This window comes from Gallus gallus, chromosome 4 (assembly GCF_016699485.2).
Source record: "Gallus gallus isolate bGalGal1 chromosome 4, bGalGal1.mat.broiler.GRCg7b, whole genome shotgun sequence".
Classification (NCBI taxonomy): domain Eukaryota; kingdom Metazoa; phylum Chordata; class Aves; order Galliformes; family Phasianidae; genus Gallus; species Gallus gallus.
In genome coordinates this window covers 42,811,055-42,831,541 of record NC_052535.1, presented here as the reverse complement: position 1 = coordinate 42,831,541, position 20,487 = coordinate 42,811,055, and the positions used below count along the sequence as shown (strand labels likewise).

The 20,487-nt window shown below is 40.0% G+C and overlaps 1 protein-coding gene across 5 annotated transcripts in view; it reads right to left on the bottom strand.

The window, feature by feature from the left end:
• GALNT7 (polypeptide N-acetylgalactosaminyltransferase 7) overlaps nt 1–20,487 on the bottom strand; it is a 69,818-nt gene that overhangs the window by 31,678 nt on the left and 17,653 nt on the right. For 4 of the 5 annotated variants that reach the window (XM_040699127.2, XM_040699125.2, XM_015276540.4 and 1 more), the window contains exon 2: nt 6,591–7,048. In XM_040699127.2, coding sequence (XP_040555061.1) covers nt 6,591–7,048 — 458 coding nt within the window. Of the gene's footprint in view, nt 1–6,590; nt 7,049–7,245; nt 7,327–20,487 lie in introns of those variants that run through there. The other variant, XM_040699126.1, reaches the window with a different exon arrangement.

Genomic DNA, 20,487 nt, shown 5'->3' with positions numbered 1-20,487 from the left:
GAGCACAGAATGTAGAGCACTCACCCTTACTTAAAGACAAAACAGTTAATTACCTCGGCAAAAATCTGACCAACAGTGTGAATACCCCTGGCTTTAAGGCTCCACAGTAACCAAAGTCAGCTAACAGGACAGACAGGGAGTTTCAAACAGCTCAACTTACAATGGACTTAGGTGGAGAGTGCTTCTCCACCTAAATTTCAATCCAAAGCACAATGAGTTATGATTTCAGTCTGCCAAAATACACCAGTGCAGATGGGGATATTCCATTATGAAAACAGACTTGCTATCAAAAAGTCTGCATTGCTTCTTAGTGCTTTTGAGAGAAAAGAAACTGCCAAGGGAGACTACTGCAATTCATGCATTTTTTGCAGCAATACGAAATACAGGTTCTTTGGAACAACTAGCATTGTTTTGGCCTTGCATAACCAGGTGCAGCTTTTGTAATGAGCCATGCATCATACAGCCTCTTCTCAGAGCTCCACATTCATACTCAGCACTTCTGTCCACAGAGTAGATTTCTCAGCTTTTTTGACTCTCTTTCACAAGGAAGTCACTACTTAAATGTTCCCCAACATCTGCCAAGAAAAGCTCATGATTTCAGGTGTTACAACTTTGCCAAATGGCTGTTTCCAAAAACACAAGGAAGAAAGTGACCGAGAAGAGCTGGTGTGGTTCTACCAAAGGCACATCTTTACACCTGACCATAAAAAAGTCCCAGCTTCAATCAAATGCCTTCTCCCTCAGCAAGCTAGCTGCCAAGGACTGCCACTGGGGATAAAAAGCATAAAGTAAAAATTCACTTAGGACAATGACAAAAAAGCAAAATACAGTTTGGCTCCTCCTAGTCAGGAGGTGCCCAATGCATGGTGACCACACAGAACACTTCTTTTTTTTTGGAAGATACTGGGAATATTACATAAGACTTTCTGCTTTATAGCCATACCGTAATACTACTGTTTTCTTTAAGAAGAAATAACATTTTCATTGATTTAACAATTAACCACAGAACTCAAGCAAGCAAACAGAAATCAGACTTCTAAGAGCGATAATTAACTCACTTAGGTCTCTATTTTAAACCTATTGAATTAGAAGACCAATTTTGCAACCAGAGGTCTCTTCGGTTAGGCTTTTGTGCACAGCTCCAAATGTCACAGCCCCTTTGGCCAGCACTGTGCCTGCTTTGTTCTTCCTATCTTTAGTTATAACAAAGAACAAAATAAAAGAGCTGATGGAAAACAGGAGAGGCTTGTCCTGAGGGCTCATTCAGCATCCCATACTCTGAGACATGAGGCTGAGAGGGCACACACAATTCATTTATTTACTGCTTCCAGATTAAAAGAAAGAGAGGAGAACTGGATTTACCAAACTGCTAGGCAGTAGCAAATAAAGAAGCAGAGACTCAGTGCTTAAATGAGAAAAGTGAATAGTAGCCTGTTTTAAATTCATTAGTGAGACTTTTGGCACCGTTTAATTTTATCCAGGGAGGACTGCCTTCATTAAATAAACCAGGTATACAGATTACTAGAATTTAGATGTGACACAGATGAAGACAAGGGAAGCCATCAGTACAGCTGGGGGGAAGAACTGGCCAGCCATGCAGGACTCTGACCACAACGTGCCAGGAGAAACTGGAGCACTTGGAAGCACAGAAGCCACAGGCAGGAGACTCCACTGCCTCAAGGGAGATGGTAAATCCAAACTGTTCTTCAAAACCTACAGCTGTAGGCATTGCTAGTTAGTGCTGTCAGAGAGCAGCATTGCAGAGAGCATGCAAGAGCAGCAGCAGATTTTCAGTCTTGGCACAACACTGAGCTCTGCTAAAGATAAACCTGTTTGGGATCCACGTTCTAGTTATAGCCGCAATGACTGAAAGCCCAATGTCAAACAAGAGGTCTCACAGCAACACTTGCTCTTAGAAAGGGGAACTATAAAGGACTGAGTAGGCTTGTTATAATGCTTTCAGGTAGCATTTCGGAGTTCTCTCGAAGACAACATATTAGAAGCTGAGAGTGTTGTTTTACCACTACTCATAATTAAAAAAATATATAAAAAATAAAAAGCCTAGAAAGGAATGAGGAAAGGCAGCATGATTAAAAGTCAGGTGCTGTTAGCAGTGAGAAGGAGATGTTCTTTAAATAAACTGGGTGGTATCCGAAAAGGAAAACAGAAATGAATGCTAATTCAGGCAAACTGAACGTAAACAATAAGAATGAGGGGGGGAAAAAAAAGTTTGAGAAAGCCTTACTGAAGTATGAAAGCCACTATTGAAATATTTTTTTCTGAACAGCACAAGCAGGATAGGCTGCCTGCCAGAAAGCCTGCTGGGCTGATAGATGGTCAAAATAAAGAGAGATCACTTCAGAAGTGGGAAAGCTAACTTAAGTGTTCGCACTGAACTCTCAACAGTGACCAACACCAGATAACCAGGGAAAAGTACAAAAACAGAGCAAGCACATAGTGATATTTCATGATAGCTTTTAGCTTTTACTGGATTTTTTGCTTTACACAGTGTAACTGCTTTTGAAATTTTTCTTCTTCTTTTGAGAACCCCAGTCTTTCCAAAAGAATGCTATACCAATTGACAAAATACTGTGGTGTGTAACTACTGCTGACCAGCCTTGATATCAAACAAACAGATGAAGGAAAGTCTGATACCGATTTTTACAAAAGGGCCCTGGGGTTTCAAAGAACAACAGACTACTGAGTCCTACTCCAGTGCTGTGAATAGAAGCGAATAACAAAGAACAAAACCAGTATACCATAAACACAGCATTTGTCGAAGTAAATCATGCCACAGAAACATCTTATTAATCTTCTAAAGAGAAAAGTACATGGATATGGGTGAGTCTGTTGGTAGGCAAACAGAATTTCCAAAGTCTTTGACAAAGACTCTTCAGTTTCTTCAGAAGCAAAGACCTACAGCAAAGTACAGAAGGATAATATGGAAGATTTTGTAGATCGGTAACTGCTTAAAGAACAGCAATGAATGGATACTGCTCACACTGAAGGGAGTCTGTGACTGTAACAGCCTGTTAAAATCTAGGCCGTCTCTACTGAAATGTAAGAAGCTGCAGAAGAATTCAAGGAGCTGCTCAGGCAATGAGCCATAAGGAGAGCCCACTGCAAGCACAAGCATAAGATGAACATGAAGCATATGAGTACATGAAGCATAGGAGCACAGCACTCAGAGACAGCCTCAGAACTTGCCATTCATTGTCACTCAGAAAGTCTTGGAGTTGAACACAAGCAGCTCTGGGAGTATTTTAGCTCAAGGCTGATGAAAGAGCAAACAGTGGTAGGAATAATAAGGAAGAAATACCGAACAATGATATAGCAGCTCGATGTTGATATTGCTGATATTTTTGTATCACAGGGGGGCAGGATAAAAGAGGTACATGACAACATCCAGGAGGAAAGGTTAAGCACACACAGTGTTCTTCAGCCTGGAAAGGGATTTTGACTCACGATGTAATGAATTTCAAGAGTACAAATGCATTTAAAAGACAGTTACATGCACAGAAAAAGGTCCATGAAGCATGATGATCCTGTTGCAATTCCTGGTTCACAAAGCCCTGGCTCACTGGTTGCCAGGAATTAAAGTTACTCCATTCCTGTATGATTTCTCCCAAGCATATGTTATTCAACAGAGAAAAAAAAAATTGAGAAAACAGATCTCTGGTCAGACCCAGAACGTTATATTTATCTATTTTTTAAATTCTGCACAAGTGCTCTGCCTGCTGGAAACAAAAACCCTGCTGTTGCTCTCCCTACCAGTAACTCTCTTCAGTGAAGATTTCTTTTAGAGGACGTACCTCGCACCTGACAGGATTCATCCCTTGCCCAGGTCCATTTTCTGTTTCCCTAGCATGGTCTGTTTATCCTGAATCCAAGATCATTCAGATTCTTTATTGCTCTGTTCTTATTCAGCTTTATCTCTGTGCAGCCTTCTGATCACAAAAATACCCAGGGAACAAATAAATTAATGACCTTATTCCCTAAAGGTAAGGTTTTATCAGAGTTCTGCTATGATTCAGAACAACGTGTAGAATTGAATACAAATGCTCTTAAAAGGTAGAACTTGTCAGAATAAAAATAAAAATCCAAAGATGCTAAAAATCACCAAGTTTTAAGGAAAGGTTTCCTTCAGCAACCATTCAGAGGTTTGGGACAGGGCCTGCTAAAAAACTGCCTCCACCTCTTTGCAACCAGAAGTAAGGGGGAAAACAAGCCCTGTTCCACCTAAACCCATCAGAGTTCCCCATGCCAACAGAAGTGATTGCCTTCAACCTCAAACCAGGCTGGTTAAGAAACTCAAAGTAGGAGTTCACATTGCTAACCTAATGAATAGGCCAACATTACTTGACAAACTGCTTTAGCACACCAGTCAACATTATTCCTCCCTACAGGAGGCAGCAAAACTTAAGCTTTTTTTTAAGGAACTGAGACTGTCTGCAGTCAGCAGCAAAGTTCCAGCTGAATCAGTAATGGCATTTGGCAAATCACCTTGGCCATAGGTCTGATGGAAAAGACAAATCTAACCACAGCAGGACTGAACACCCCTTCATGGGGCTACACGTCTTTTAAGCTGAGAGAAACAGTTCTTACAGTACTATTTCACTCCTGCCAAAGCAGCCTGGGGAAGCACTTGGCGTCCTTCCCTGAACAAAGCTCATTGCTTAGGGTGATGCTAAAGAACTTCTGTGCCCCAAGGAGAAGGCTGACAAGAGGCCCACCTGGATTTGAGCGTCTCTGCGTGAATAATCCAGCCTTTGCCTGAAATATCTTACTGACTTAACAGTGCTAAGATACTGCTAGTCAAAAAAAGGATGATTATACTGTTCTTTGGTAGGATTGAAGTGAATGCAGCCCTGTCTCTACCAACCAAAACAGCTTCAGGACTTAATAAATGGATCAGTAGGGTGAAAAGGGGGAGAAAAATAAATGGTGCATCCATGAGGAAACCTGCTACGTTTTGCAAGGGGAAAAGCAGGAAAGTGAATACACTGATACCTGAAAGTATATAGCAATACCAACCAATCCTGCTTTGCTTTCCTTCTCTTCTGCCTCTCTTGGGGGACACATGGGGATAGCAATAAACCTTTAACATATGTAATATAACTGCAAGCATCTCAAGTATTCAGTATACGAAAAATTTGACATAAATTTGACTGAAAGATGTATTTTACTCATATGTTTCATGCTGTTTTGTTTGCTTGCTTAGGATATTAAACAATAAAACTAACTTTGATTTGAGCTGCTGGCTTTGACCTCCGTGGAAGACTTATCTGCAAGTGCACTTGGAGGAAACTGCTTGTAAAATTCAACATTCCTGTTCCACTATCGAGTTGACGGTAAAGGAGTTGACAGACTCGTTTCTCTTCTCTGACTTCAAGCAGGTGGAAACCTTTTGTAAGTCACCCAAGGAACGTGGCATGAAAGAAGTCCCGCACTCTGCACACTTCATTCATTTTAACAAATGCATTCATTTTAACAAATCCAAGCAGCAGTGTATGCAGAAGCATGAGCCAGACTAACAGCTCACCAGGTTTCTCCCACCTCTTGACATGGAAAAACACCCTTTATTTAGGGTCACAGCAAAGTCTTGGTAAGCAATAAACAGCCAGCTAAATAGATTGCTGCCACAGCCGGAAGCATCCAGATGTTGGCACCAAATCCTGGTATCGACATAACACCACCGCTGGGGAGAACAGAAACCTATTTTATATTTAAATTCATATACCTTCCTATCCAATGCAAAAAAGGCTAAAACAAAATACCAATCAATCAGTTTGCTTAGGGATCTTTCCTTGGTATTTAACAAAGAAAATAATATCAAACACAGATTAGCCTGAAAGCAAATTTGGCTCCAGCATTTAACAAAGAACAGAAGAGACTGTAGAAACCTGTTGGTAATTATACAGAGAGTAAATATTAATATCTTCCCAGAATTCTCCTCACAGTGAAGTAGACAAACCCCAAGGCAAGTAAAATTTCCCCCCCCTCCTTTCCTTCTTTGTGATAAATGCAGTGAGAGGTGCAAGCAGAAGACTACTCTGGTGTTAGCTCCAAAACCCAAACTCTATCATAGCAGATCTATATACTCCTGTTAATGCAGGTAACTATGTAAAACTGGTCACAGGAAACAATATTTTTTGTGTCTTTTTTTAAAGGAGTCATGAAACTATAACTAAATGAACAATACTATAGGAACTTCTGCATGAAATAATAATAATAAAAAAGCATTCTTACTTAAAAACAAATCTTAAGAAGTTATGGATTAAAAAGAGATGATACAACAAGGAAGACTGCCGGGAACTGAACATCCAAAATTATGCAATTAAACACTAAAACGGATGACTTTAGTGACAAGTCAACATAAATTAAGCAGTTATGAAAGGAATAATTGGAACAGCATTATCATAATATACAGAAATATTTGGTATAGTACAGCACTCTTGCCTGTCAGGACAAGAAGCCTTAAGTATTTGGCCTAATTAATAATATTATTTTAAGCATCGATTATGATCTACAGAAAGAAAATAATTAAGCCTTATAAAAACAGAACTAAAAGAAAACAAAAAGTTGCTTACTCTTCTTGACGCAAGTCATTAACACTCCGATCTAGTGAGATCATATCACTTGCCACCATATTAAACCCAAACTCTTTTATGCTGGCTTGAACGGATTCTTTGTAATCTGGTCCTAAAACATATGGCTTCGCTTCCTCTCCAGGGCCACCAACAACTCCATGAGGCTCAGGCTCTTTGGGTTCAAAATTACCGAGGACTCCAGGTCGTAAAACAGGATCTCGATATACAAATGTCTGAGGCTTAAATGTGAGATACTGCCTCTGGATGATGTTTTGCTGATTGTTATCACCACCACCATGCTGATTTAATTCATTTTTGGCCTTATTTTTCCTTCGAATGGATTCCAAGTCCACTTCCACACCTTCAACATGAGGCCAAGGTACCACAGGTTTGAACTTCTCATTTCCTAGTCCATGCTCTCCTTTGTTTGGCAAGGGTCTGTTGGCTTCTTTGTCATCCTATATATACACAGAGAAACAGCAGGAGATCACATAAATGTATTACTCTTTTTCCCCCCAAATCTTGTACCTTGCACACTGAGAGTTGATACTAAGTATATGTTAAGCAAGAATAAAGAAGTGCCTGTTAAGGGGCTGAATGAACACTCAAAGCTAGCAGCTGCTGGAGAGCTTCACTTGACCACGTCCACACTTACCTGAGCGAGTGGGTCCTGGCAAAGGCCTAAAGTCCTTCTCACCCCAAAAATTGTTCCCACAAGCATTATTCCCTTTGCTGAAACAGCAGTGCTGTTTTAGAGCTGTGAGGTAAGCTGAAGGCAAAAACAAGCCGCAGTCCTGCTCTGACCTGCTGCACAGCCATGAAAGCCATGCTTGGGGCTGAAGTCAGCGGCCACAGGCACCGACGCTCAGTGTACCCATGTTTAAAGTGACTTTACAACTTTACAGCACTCTCCCAAAGAAATGCCAGGTTTGCACTGAGAAGAAAGGCTGGGATTCTGGAAACTCCTTGGCAGTTAGAATCAATCATAGAATGGCCTGGGTTGAAAAGGACCACAATGATCTTCTAGTTTCAACCCCCTTGCTATGTGCAGGATCACCAACCACTAGACCAGGCTGCCCAGAGCCACATCCAGCCTGGCCTTGAATGCCTCCAGGGATGGGGCATCCACAACCTCCTTGGACAACCTGTTCCAGCGTATCACCACCCTCCCTCTGAGTGAAAAACTTCCTCCTAATATCTAACCTAAACCTTCCCTGTCTCAGTTTAAAACCATTCCCCCTTGTCCTATCACTATCCACCCTTGTAAACAGCCATTCCCCCTCCTGTTCATAAGCTCTGTTCAAGTACTGGAAGACCGCAATGAGGTCTCCCCAGAGCCATCTCTTCTCCAAGCTAAACAAGCCCAGTTCCCTCAACCTTTCCTCACAGGAGAGGTGCTCCAGCCCTCTGATCATCTTTGTGGCCCTCCTATGGACCCACTCCAAGAGCTCCACGTCCTTCCTGTACTGGGGGCCCCAGGCCAGGATGTAGTACTGCAGATGGGGCCTCACAAGAGCCGAGTAGAAGGGAACAATCATCTCCCGCTTCCTGCTGGCCACCCATTTTTTAATGCAGCCCAGAACACAGTTGGCCTTCCGGGCTGCAAGCACACACTGCTGGCTCATGTCCAGCTTCTTGTCCACCAGGACCCCCAAGTCCTTCTCTGCAAGGCTGCTCTCAAGGAGATCTTCCCCCAGTTTCTATAAATACCTGGGATTGCCCCAATCCAAATGCAGCACCCTGCACTTGGCCTTACTGAACCTCATTAGGTTTTCATGGGCCCACTTCTCCAGCCTGTCCAGGTCCCTGTGGATGGCTTCCCTTCCTTCCAAGCTATCGACTGCACCGCTCAGCTTGGTGTCATCTGCAAACTTGCTGAGAGTGCACTTGATGCCATTGTCTATGTCACTGATGAAGATACTGAAGAGCACTGGTCCCAAGATCGAGCCTTGAGGAACACTGCTTGTGACCAGCCTCCACCCTGACACAGAACCACTGATCACAACCCTTTGGCTGCATCCAGCCAGCCAATTCCTAATCCATCGAACAGTCCAACTTTCAAATCCACACTTCTACAATTTAGAGAGAAGGATGCGGTGAGGGACCGTGTCAAAGGCCTTGCAGAAGTCCAGGTAGATGACATCCATCGCCCTGCCCCATCCACCAAAGCTGTCACTCCATCACAGAAGGCCACCAGATTGGTCAGGCAAGATTAGTTTCAGTGATCAACAAGATCCATGGGGCTAGAACAGGGGTGATACTGAAAGAAATTTGGCAGAAAGGCCCTGAGTGGCTGAGTATGAAGTAGCTGGATTACAACAGCCCCACCCAAGAACATGCACCAAAAAATACAGTCACTGCTTTTCTCCGTACTTCTGACTAATAGAATAATGGGAATGCATTGCTGAAAATTCAGATTTCCTGGGAAAATGATCTACTTGTAAGATAGATGTCCTCTATGAATTTTTAGTATATGGATTTCAGCAACATCTCACTGCCTACTTGCAAATACTGGATCAAAAGAAAAAAAATGAGATCAGAAGGATGTCCTCTACTGACAGAATCACATAGAAGCACTACAGTACATTATCAAGAAACAATCTTAACTTGATGGCCTAAGATCGTGCTAGTCTGCCCTTAGTGCAGCAATGGTACATTGCTACTACATCACACTATTTACCTCATACACCATTCTTCCCTACCTTCAGAAAATAACAAAAATCTACAATGAAATATGCCTGCAGTAACACAGTAACAATGGGAGTCAGAGTGGCTCCAATTCAAAATAACATTCTTTACTCAAGAAATACTGTACCTCCCTGCTTTCTCTAGTTTAAACAGGAAAGATGTACAAAATGCAAAAGTGGTACATTATTCTGCTATTCCGCCATTTTCAAGTCACTCTCAAAAGGCAACAAGAGGATAAGAGAGCACATGAAAAGACACGTTTTGCAAGGAAGCAAAAAGTCTCAAGAGGACTCTTCAAAATACATCATCTCACACTTGCCTTACAAATCAACATGAAAACTCCACCACTCAACTGTCAAAACACTGTTGATCACTCAGCCCTTACAAACTTGCACCTAATTTCTGCTCCAAGTGCACAGGCAGCTAAAAAGCCAACAAAATAATGAATATCATCAGAAAGGATGCTTAAAGAAGAGTGCTTTTGACAGCATATAATTTTCACGCATTCACATCTTTGGTAGTATTTAGTCCTCCACATCTCAAAAGGACATGCTGCAGATAGAGACTGGAGAGAATAGAGAAATCAGTATGAAGTGGAAGGGTTGTGGTGCCTCAGGACATGTGCCCAGAAAGGCTGAGACTCTGCAGTTTGGAGATGTGAAGGCTGAGGGGTATATCTCTGGAGTTCAGAAAATCATGAGGGGGGATGGATAAATTGAACACAAAAGCACTGTTGACCCTAAATGTACAAACTAGAGGCACATGACAAAATTCATAGGTTTTTTCTTTTTTGTATAACAGTAACAACAACAACAACAACAACAATCAAAAAGTTCTCTGCAGTGGCAGTGATCTCCTTGAATATGCTATATGAGAAGCTGTGGACAGAGATGGTTCAATGGGAGACAAGGCAAAGTAACGGGTGACTGATCTGTAAATAGACAGCAAAAGGACTAGGCAGGGAGGTATGTACTAAAAACTCTAATTCAACCCTTTTAGATGCTGGAAGAGTCCAAAAGGAAGGGAGCATAGACAGCAGCCAGACCTACATGCTTGTCCCTCTGGGCTGGGTGGATCACTAGTCTCAGTAAGACAGGAATTTCTTACGCCTTGGTCTGTACAATATTAAATATCCTTTCACTCCACTTCCACTGCCTATAAAATAGCTACAGGTTTCCACTTTGCTTGTTTTCTGACTGATGCATAATACCTCTCAAAGCAATTTATTTTGCTGTAATTGGAAGCACAACTTTCCTAACATCACATTATAACCATTGCACACAATTTGCATTATAATGCATTTATTTACTGCTCCCTAAATGTACTTCATTTTTTCAGGGATGCAAAATATTGCAGAGAACATGAAAGTTACACACACACACAGACACTCACTCACCTCTTCTTCCAGTTTCTTTGCACCTGTGACAAACCTGAGGGAAGGCATTGGCTGTGGGCCTAAGCACCACCGTGTCACCTGCCCACACTTGGGGCATGGAAAGAAAGGAAAAAGAAGAACAGAAGAGAGAAATCTCACATGGGAGACAAAACAGTTTAATAAGTGAAGGAGAATTGAAAGAAAACAAAAATCGAAACAAGTAATGCAAAGGCAACCACTCACAACCTCCCATGAGTAGACTGATGCCCAGCCAGTTCCCAAGCAAAAGATGGCTAATCTCTCTAACCCCCCGAAACCCTCTTCTGTACTGTTGCTGATCACAACATTATATGGTATGGAATATCCCCTCTGTCAGGTTGGGTTGCCTACGTGGCAGCATCTCTTCCCACCCTCTTGCCTAATCCCAACCAGCTCTCTGGTGGGCAGAGAGAGAAATGGAGAAGGCCTTTATGCTGTGCAAGCACTGCTCAGCTGCTACTAAAATACCAGCTGTGCTGATAACAAACCCAAAACATACCATCACTTGGGCTGCTGTGAAGAAAATGAACGCTGCCCCAGCCAGATCCAATGCAGCATTTTAGGAGTATTTTTCAAAGAAAGGAACTAACAGCATTTAAATTTGTGGCACAGACTAAGGTCCTAGAGGTACTCATCTGTCCACAGATAACTGAGACAAAAGATTTCTAAATACAGTCTGGAAAAAAAATGCAAGGTCAAGCTACAATCAAAGAATGACTCCGGCCATTATATAAGCCACAATACCTTAGGTGGGAACTTCCAGAACTTCTCTTTTATGAAGAATAATTTCCTCTCTAATTTTTTAATGATTTAATAACACACATGTATATATGTATACACGTATACATATATATGCATATATATAAATAACAGAATTGCAATTGTTTTTAAAGCAAGTGTGCCTGGCTGATTAAAGGTCCAACTTTAAAAAGACTCATACCACGGTGACAGCCAGATCAGAAGGCACAGAGAGAGAAAAAAATCATAACCTTTCAAAAAGCAAAAGAACAAGAGAATCTTAACATTGTTTGAAAAAAAACTTTGGAAATGACCAGATGATGACAATAAGGTACAGGGAGGTCTCAACTGAGCACAATACACACCTGTATTCCTGGCTTTTCTAAAACTAAGGGAAGAGAAGCAAAAAACTGAGAATACTTTCACATTTGAAGACCACCAAAGAACAGCAACAGAAGTCTCATTACATCTTTTCCAGGGATGTGCAGTTAGCTGCTTATATGCAGTAATTTAGAAATGGTTGGGTTTTGTTTGTTTGTTTTTTTCCCACAGAACACTTTTCTTCCAAATGCTAAATGCAGGATTTCCTGCAAGTTATTCAAAAACCAGCTTGGTTCAACCTTCTTTGTATTTTAGATGTTGTTTTCACCCCTCAAAAGGATTATGTATGAGTCACTGCAACGGTTGTTTTGGAAATACTGAGATGGTATAAACACAGTCAGTCCCTGACGTGGGTAAAAAGGAGATATTTGGTGTGATTTTTTGCAATTGAGGTTCTTCCCTTTTGCAAAAGAGAGGGATGAAAGTGAAGTTATGAGGAAAGTAATCGCATTCTCTCAGAAACATATTTCTAAATCACACAAAGTAAAAGAAGAAAATGGGAGAGGCCTCCACGAGGCTGTAGGATTGGGCAGCTGACAGGAGGGCTGGGATTCTGGCTGGCAATAAAATGGAAAATGTCAAAGTTGCATAATCTGCTTTTCTTCATTAAACCAGTTCAAGACTGGCAACTCCCTAATGTCCTATGAAATAATGTCTGAAATACAAATGGATGGCTAAAAAAAAATGAAGTGGATTTGTTTAATGTATAGAACGGAAGATTATCACGCTGAAAAAAAGGTTCACTAATTCAAAAGCATGTCTATAAAAGCAGCTTGTTCATCTAGACAAAAATCAGCAACATCCAAAAAATGAAGAGAGGTATAAAGAAGTAGAATTCTGTAGTATACTCATCACCCAGGGGTGAAGAAGGAAATTAAAAACTTTTGTCTGTGGCTGCGTTTACACCACTGGCACTTACCATGAAAGGCAAGTAACATGCTTTCCTACAATAAGGAAGAGTTCAAAGACTTAACTAAGGATAAATCAAGAGCTCTCAGAGGTCCCCTGATGCAAGTTCTTATTCCAGGCAAGTGACAAGATTTAAAAGTAAACAAAGGGGAAAAAATGAAGTATTTTGAAAAGAAGCTGTCACAGAAACTGCGAGAGAGACCACACGGCTCTCAGCTTAAGATTGGTACTTCAGCAAAGATTTCATCGTATTTAAAATATTTTTCTTTATTTGCTTCATCTTAATGCATATTAATCTTATATTCCTAGCTTACTGGGGAAATAAGACCACTAGAGAGAGGTTCTGATACAATATATTAGAGCTGTGCGTTTCCAATTATTTGAGTAAATGAGAGGGAGTTGTTTCGATTTGTTCAATTACGAAAAGAAGAGCAGAGGAAAGGAGAGAAAAGAACCAGAAGCTGGATCCACAAAGATTTCCTTACTGATCAGGCTCGTGCTGAGAAGACACAAAAATAACACTGTTCTCAGGCATGCTTCTAGCATGACTCTGCTCTACCTGCTGCTAACAAGGGGGAGGAAAAATCCACGCATCTCAGTAGTTCCTACAGTAACTTTTAAAGCTCATGTAACCTTAGAACAGAACGCTTATGGGAACGGTAGGAACAGAGAAAAATATGATTTCATACAAAATCATAGAAAAATTCTGATGTTTAAAAACACGTCTGTAAAAATAGCAGATTGCTAAATCACTGTAATTGGGTACGCGGTGCAACTCAAATGAAAAAGCACACTGTTAAAAGTATTCATCACCAACACTTCCAGGAAAACATTAAGGCTGTAATTATGTTCTTATGTCAGTTTTGACAGATATACTGACAAGACCAAAGTCCATTAAACAACCAATGCCACTTATCCAGAGTAGATTTTTGCTCCGTTAAAAATTCTAAATGGAAAAATAAAGCACTTAATAAGACCTAAATCAAATCTATTAGTTTGATTAGCTGCCTTATAGCAACCTGCAATAAGCTTTGGCAGGCAGGACAAACTTACCACAACACCACAAACACGTTATTATGATGGCATCTCCAAAGACCAAGTAAACCCACCAGAATGTGACCACACCAGTCTACTTTTTGGAGCATTTCACATAAGACCTGGACTGAAGCCACTTATACGCCACAAAAAACCCTCCAAAAATATTAACAAGAACCTTAAAGAAAGTATTAAATTACATACATCCTATATATCTACACCCACATACACACATTCTATTCATTCAAAACATTATACAACTTAAAAGTGTAACTGAGATGCAAGGGCCAGAAGCAGCTTTAGAGAAATGTGTGTTCAGCAAGTCTTACACTGCTGCGTACTACACTACACCTGAAGGATGTAATGTAAATTATTATTATTATTATTTTATAAGGAGGACAACTGCCCCCTTCACATGCTTCTTAAATTTTACAGCAACTGTCAAGCTGATTGATGCCTGGTGCATTACTCATTACCCAGCAGTATCTTAGGTTTAGCTTGCTTTTCTGTGCCCCCTTTCCCTGTTCTGAAGGATTTCTTCAAAAGGGAACTGCTTTGCCAGATCCAGATACCTGTAACAACGTTGCTAGTTAACAACACTGAGAAAAATTTTTCCACTCTCTTCTTATGTTCTATTCAGATTAGGCAATACAGGAGAATCCCACCTCTGCTCGGTATTCAGACAGAAGTAACCAATAGCTTTCACTAGATACTAGTGGATCACAGTCCACTGGGGAAAAATATAATAATAATAATAATAATAATATAAAATTAGCAGTATCTTTGTGTCCCAAAATTACCAGAATTAGTCGAGGCAGAACAACTTAGGGGAGTAAGAAGAATAATTTTCTTCTATACTAATGTGACATTCCTGATTTGGAGAGCATTGCTTATAAAAAGGCAAGTGACTTCCCAGCCCCCCTCCAAATAAATAAATAAGTAAATACATACATGATAAAGGACAGGAACTGTTTGCCAGAATGTGAATTTGGCACAAGTTTGATGTTGTACTACTACAAATTAGTTTGAATGAATGTCCTGTTCAAGTTTTGAGTGATCTATGTTAATTTACACGAGCCTCTATCACCAATCCCAAGGAAACTGCAAAAAACAAGTTAATGTTGCCCAGTAACGAGTCTAAAATCTAACAATATTCACTAATGTCCAAGGTCGTCCCTGCTGTTGTTTGAAATGTTGAGTAGTAGAAGGCCACTAAGGGAGACAAGGCTCAGTTTCTCAATAATTAATAATTTTTTTTAATGGTTACACAGTTACTCTAAGAGCTCCCAGAGCAAAAATGTTATCTAACTTTTCCCGTCTTCCTGGATTTTTGTGAAGATACAATCTACTTTGTCACAGCAGAAGCACTCCTCTAGGACAGTGGCTACGGGCTACTGCCTGCATACTGCCTTGGTTTGTAGCCAACGTTTCAAGAGGCCACTGCATTCAAAATTTTACTAAGCTATGGAAGCCCTTGGGTATCAAATCAAATGGAGACTGCCTCTTGTCCTTCCTTCCTTTTTTTGTGGCATACCTGCAAATACAGTCATTGATATTAATTTCTAACAATGTATTAACATTTATTTTCAATTGAAATAACTTGACTGCTCAAGCATTAGAGGGTAACAGCCTAAATCCCAAGTTTCACACATTTATCCGCAGAGTACATCTACATTAATATGAATCAGTAAGATAGCCATATAAGCATCCCATTTAATGTAAATGGTTCTACAGCAATATTATCCCTCACTTGTAAGGAGAACTCCTCTGAGATAACAATGCTGCTGTCATCCTCTTTGGCCATGCCACGCACCTGCCACCTCAGCTCCAGAAGAACAGCAGCATCCTGACACAAGTGATGAGCCCTGTTTGGACATCTACTGCTCTACTCATGCCCTTCTCCTGTGCTCTTGCTTCCAGTTACTTCCTTCCTTTGGTGGGTTTTAAAAGCAGAAAGGACAGTGAAAAAAACCACAGCCTTTGCCTATCTCAACTGGTCAATTTGGGAGCACCTCAATATTTTTTAAATTCCTGTGCTACAGGTAGTTTCACAATTAGCCTCCTCTGCCTGAACAAAGGTCACTGAGTGTTTCAGAACAAATTACTGTTAAAAATAGAAATCTTTTACTGTCTTTATTTTTTACTGCTGCCTACTGTTCAGCGGTACTGAGCCAGTTCCCCCCGCCTGCCTTCCTTTGTACCTAAGGTTCAAGTCTTACTGGGCTTTTACATGTCTCAACTTTCCATTTCTTGTGATGTCACAGTTTATAAATAAATAATCACACTGTATAAAAGAAGCACTGTCTTATCACTGTGGAGATAATCACACACAATGTTTGAGCTCTGGAGACCCACACACTCTTAAATAGTGATTAAAAAGAAAACAGAAAATAATTAAATAGAAAAATAGAAAAACACAAATAAATATATGAATAAGCAGATTGTGGCAGTCTTTCTCATCATTAAGAATACAATCACTCAAGTAGCACAGATATTCCTAAACTGAACTACTAACAAGACTGCTTTATTACCTAAGGTCACATTATATTTTAGTCTCTCCTGCATTCTAGAAATAGAAAGGTATTGGCACTAGCAGCTTGTGCAGTAAAAAAAAACAACACCAACCAAACCATTTGTAGCCGCTTGCTGCAGAATAAAAGTTGTCAGAGGACACTGGGTAAGGCAGAAGTATGAGCTAAGCACTCTCCTTACAGAGCAAAGATGTCACCAAAGATGACAAAAAGGTTTTTACACTTCCAAAAATGAGAATTTCTTACAAGCTTATTGCAACTAGAATAATTAGATTTTTCAGTAAAGGAAAGGCCAAGTCATCAACAAAGTGGTACACAAAAGAGCATAAAAGCAAGCATATCTCAATCCATTGCATCTCTTCACATGTGTTTTGCTTCTAGACTATGTTAATTGTCTTTTCTCTGTTGCAGTACAGTGTGTTCTCTCTGGTTCCTGAGACGTCTGTTCCCATCAGCTATAGATCTGCTTCTTGCTCTTTTCAGCTCTCCTCTCTGTGCTGTGAAGCTAACTGCACTCTTTCCCTGCCTGCCCTACCCTGCAGCCTAAAACCCTGTCCTCTTCAAGAAGGTTCAACTCCATGGCACCTGCTTCACTCTTCTTAATGGAACATGACACAAATCGTGAAGTGCAAGTACTGGACATCACACAAAGTAGGTTATTTTAGGTTAAGGACTTAAGGAGAGTCTAATCAAGAAAGAGCTGAACCAGAGATGCTGCTTCACCTCTGCATCTGCCATCAACTGTTTGCTGTAAATGCCCACCTTTCTTTGTTCCTCTGCACAGACACATGCTACACACTGCATGTTTTCAGGATGGTATTTCAACTGCAAACTTTTGCAGAGCATCACCCCCAGACCCCAATTCATTCTCAAGTGGAGATGGTAGTGACTCAGATCTGAATGACAAAAAGCACCTGTCTGGTATTTCTGTATGTTTATCCTTGGAAGCATCATGCAGGCTGCTGTACCAGACTGTACACACAGATGAAAATTAAAACTTGTTTACCAGTTGACTCATTTGCTAAATTCAGCTATTTTAAATACTTTACTGCAATTTAGTTGTTCAGAAAGTCAAATCCCATGAAGAGGCCAAAAAGCAAGGAGAGCACCAAGCCCTGAGGCACAGCTATCACTCTGTTGTGGCAGCAGGGAAAAAAGCTGTCCAAGGTAAGCAGAGCCCACCAGATACTGAGCCCAATCTTTGGAAGGCAAAGTCTAGTCCCTTGTGTTAACCTTGTGTGAGTGGAAACTCTAAGCACCCAGGCACTCTCAATTTTCCTTCTTTGCCTGTACCAACTCTCTACTTGAGAGATGGCAAGCTGCATCTACTCATAGAAGCACATCACACACTTATTAAAATTGAACCTTGTTTTCTTTGAAGAAGCATCATGAAAATATTTTTTATTTAACTTCCCAACCTGGAGGCAGCACACTGTGCCCCTTACTATGTGGGATGTTCAACAAGGTGGCTTGCTTCTTAAGCAAATGCTTCAGAAAATGCTGGAAAATCAGTGCAACAGGTATTGGAGAAAGAACAAAGCAGTGGATAAGAGGATGCATTTTTAAACAACAACAAAAAAAAATGCAACAAGTAACTTCTAAGGGCACGGCCAACTCCAGAAAATTGTTTAAGCAGATGAAAACTGTGGAAAATCACCACATACAATTCTGCCTGATTCTAATCAATACTATCAGCATTCATCTATGTAAACATTTGTTTTTATGTATTTTGTTCCAATGCAACCTTCTGTTCTCCTTTTAATCTCTCTCAAAGTGTAAGTAGCATTTCCAGTTTTGTTTACCATCTTTTTGATTAAAGTGGTGCCATTGCTTACTCTGTTTTAGAGGGGCAAAAAGTTGGAGGTGAAAGCTTTTTCCAGCTGTTTCATCTAGAAAAACTGAATACCCTATTGAAGAATCAGCAAATCCCTTTGGAAGAGCATACTGTATTTATTGCAGAAGGTGCAAAATTGCCTCCTCATTTCCCTCCTCCAAGTGATTAGGAGTATTACCATCTGCACATCACTTTGTGGTTTGGAGCAATCCTACATATTTGACCAGGCTTTGAAAACAGTGCTGAATGATTCACATAACATCTGGAAATGGTGAAATCTTCCAAAACAAGAAAAACACCAACTCAGACCTTCAACTTGCATCTTGCAATCTTCGGATTCAACTACTGCTTTTTCTCCATTCTTCAATAGCCTTTTTCTAAGAGACATGGCTTTGGACCATATAATACAGAAAATCTCACAAGCAAAATGTTTTATAATGCAGTCTGATAAACTAAAATACTTTTTTTTTTTTTAACTTAAAGCTAGATACTTAAGTTGAGATCAGTAAAAGTAAGCAAAGATAAAGGCATTTATTAATTTTATTCTAAGTGTGGAATAATCAGAAACACACTTGAGACACAATAAATTCCTTCCTAATAATTCAAATAACCAACGCTTTGCTGGACTATGAAACACTTTCCCCAGGCTCTAAGGTAGAAGGGATCATATTTGATAGAGAAGCAAGGGATTCACATTCCTTCAAGCTGAAATGTCAGCACTTCTGTGAGCTAGCCACTCTTCTGTAACAGCCATTATCCTCAAACCATAATTAGACAACTGTCCACAGTCCTCCTCTCCAGAGGGATCGGATGAATGCTTGACTAGAAAAATTACCAGTATTAAGAACAAAGTGGACAATTGCTTAATACACCATCTCAATCAGCGTGGATAATAAAATTCAAAAGGGCCTTCAGATACCAGGTCCTTGTCTATGACCTTTGGTCCATAGCTCCACTGGTGTGGATCAGCTACACTGATCTTCACCTGAGCTTTGCCATCTATCTCCGCATTACCAGTCAGAGGCTAGCAGAATACATGTCCCATTTCCTAGCTAAAATGAGCTCCATCCCTTGCAGATCTCTTATTTATTCATATTTAACAACTAACAAAAATTAAGAGCAAATGATCCTGAATACCTAGAAATAAAAACAGTGATGTTATATTAATAACTTGGGAATTTATTATAAGCTGATCCAGGTAGTTTTGCTAATTTCTATAGCAGTATTCCACTCCAGCCACATATGTACATACTTTAAAGTGTATGGCAAGCAACTTCAGTAGTTTTTGCAGTCAAATGGATGACAAATATAGAAGGTACCCATAAGAATGACTGAGTAAAGAATCACACCGTCTGTTTCTTCTACACTCAAACAATTAACATTTAAATTATAAAATTTAAGAGACCACACAGTTAGAATTTATAACCCACAGCTTTGCTATTAAAAATACCCAACTGTATTATTTCTCTATCCATAGGGAAGAAGTCTGAGGAATAAACAAAAATTCCCATAAATCCTAATGTTTTAAGTAATGTCATGTTTTCCAGCCCCCCAGGCATCAGCTGTGAGCATTGCACTAGTTAAACCCAATAGAGAAGGGCTGCAGAACTTTATCCTTATGCCTCAATCTTTGGAGACAGACAGATACTTAAAGATCATGCATCTGTTTTATATACCTCAGTGAGCAAATTACATTCACAATACAATAAATCCACTGCTGATGGACGTGCTTGACCAAGGGATGCAGGCTTCTGTGCTATATCTTGTATGGCTCAATTTTTCAGTCATCTGTCAATTTCATTTCATATTTCTTGCTATTAAGAAACAAACTGTATGATTAGATTTTCATTTATCTTGAAATACCATTACCATTCTCAAGCTTTACAACAGCCTATTTCTGTCTTTTATTTTAAATTGCATTTCACAATTTGATCAACCCTACCATTTTGAAAGCTTTCTCAGAGAAACAGCCAGCCAAAGCCAAAGCTGCATTGCATGAAAATTACACACAGTCTAAAATGCATTTCTGAAAATTGCATCTGAAGTCTCACTAGATTTGGGAGACTCAAGAGTATTTACATAATTACCTTGCAGACTGCTTGACAAGCAAGAGGAAATCACTTGTTATGATCAATTGTGTTTTGTCTCACTTTTCCCTGACTCTTCTTTCCTGCACCTTTTCTGTGCAGGATATTTAAGAGAATCTGTGTGGTAGTAGCCAATAAATTACAGTTATATCCTACCAAATTGCTGAGGTAAGGTATGCTCTTATCTGTTTAACTACATTAAAAATATTATCAACATCATATATATGTTGGAAGCATAAAGTAAAATAAAATAAAATAAGATCTGTAAGAATACCAAAGT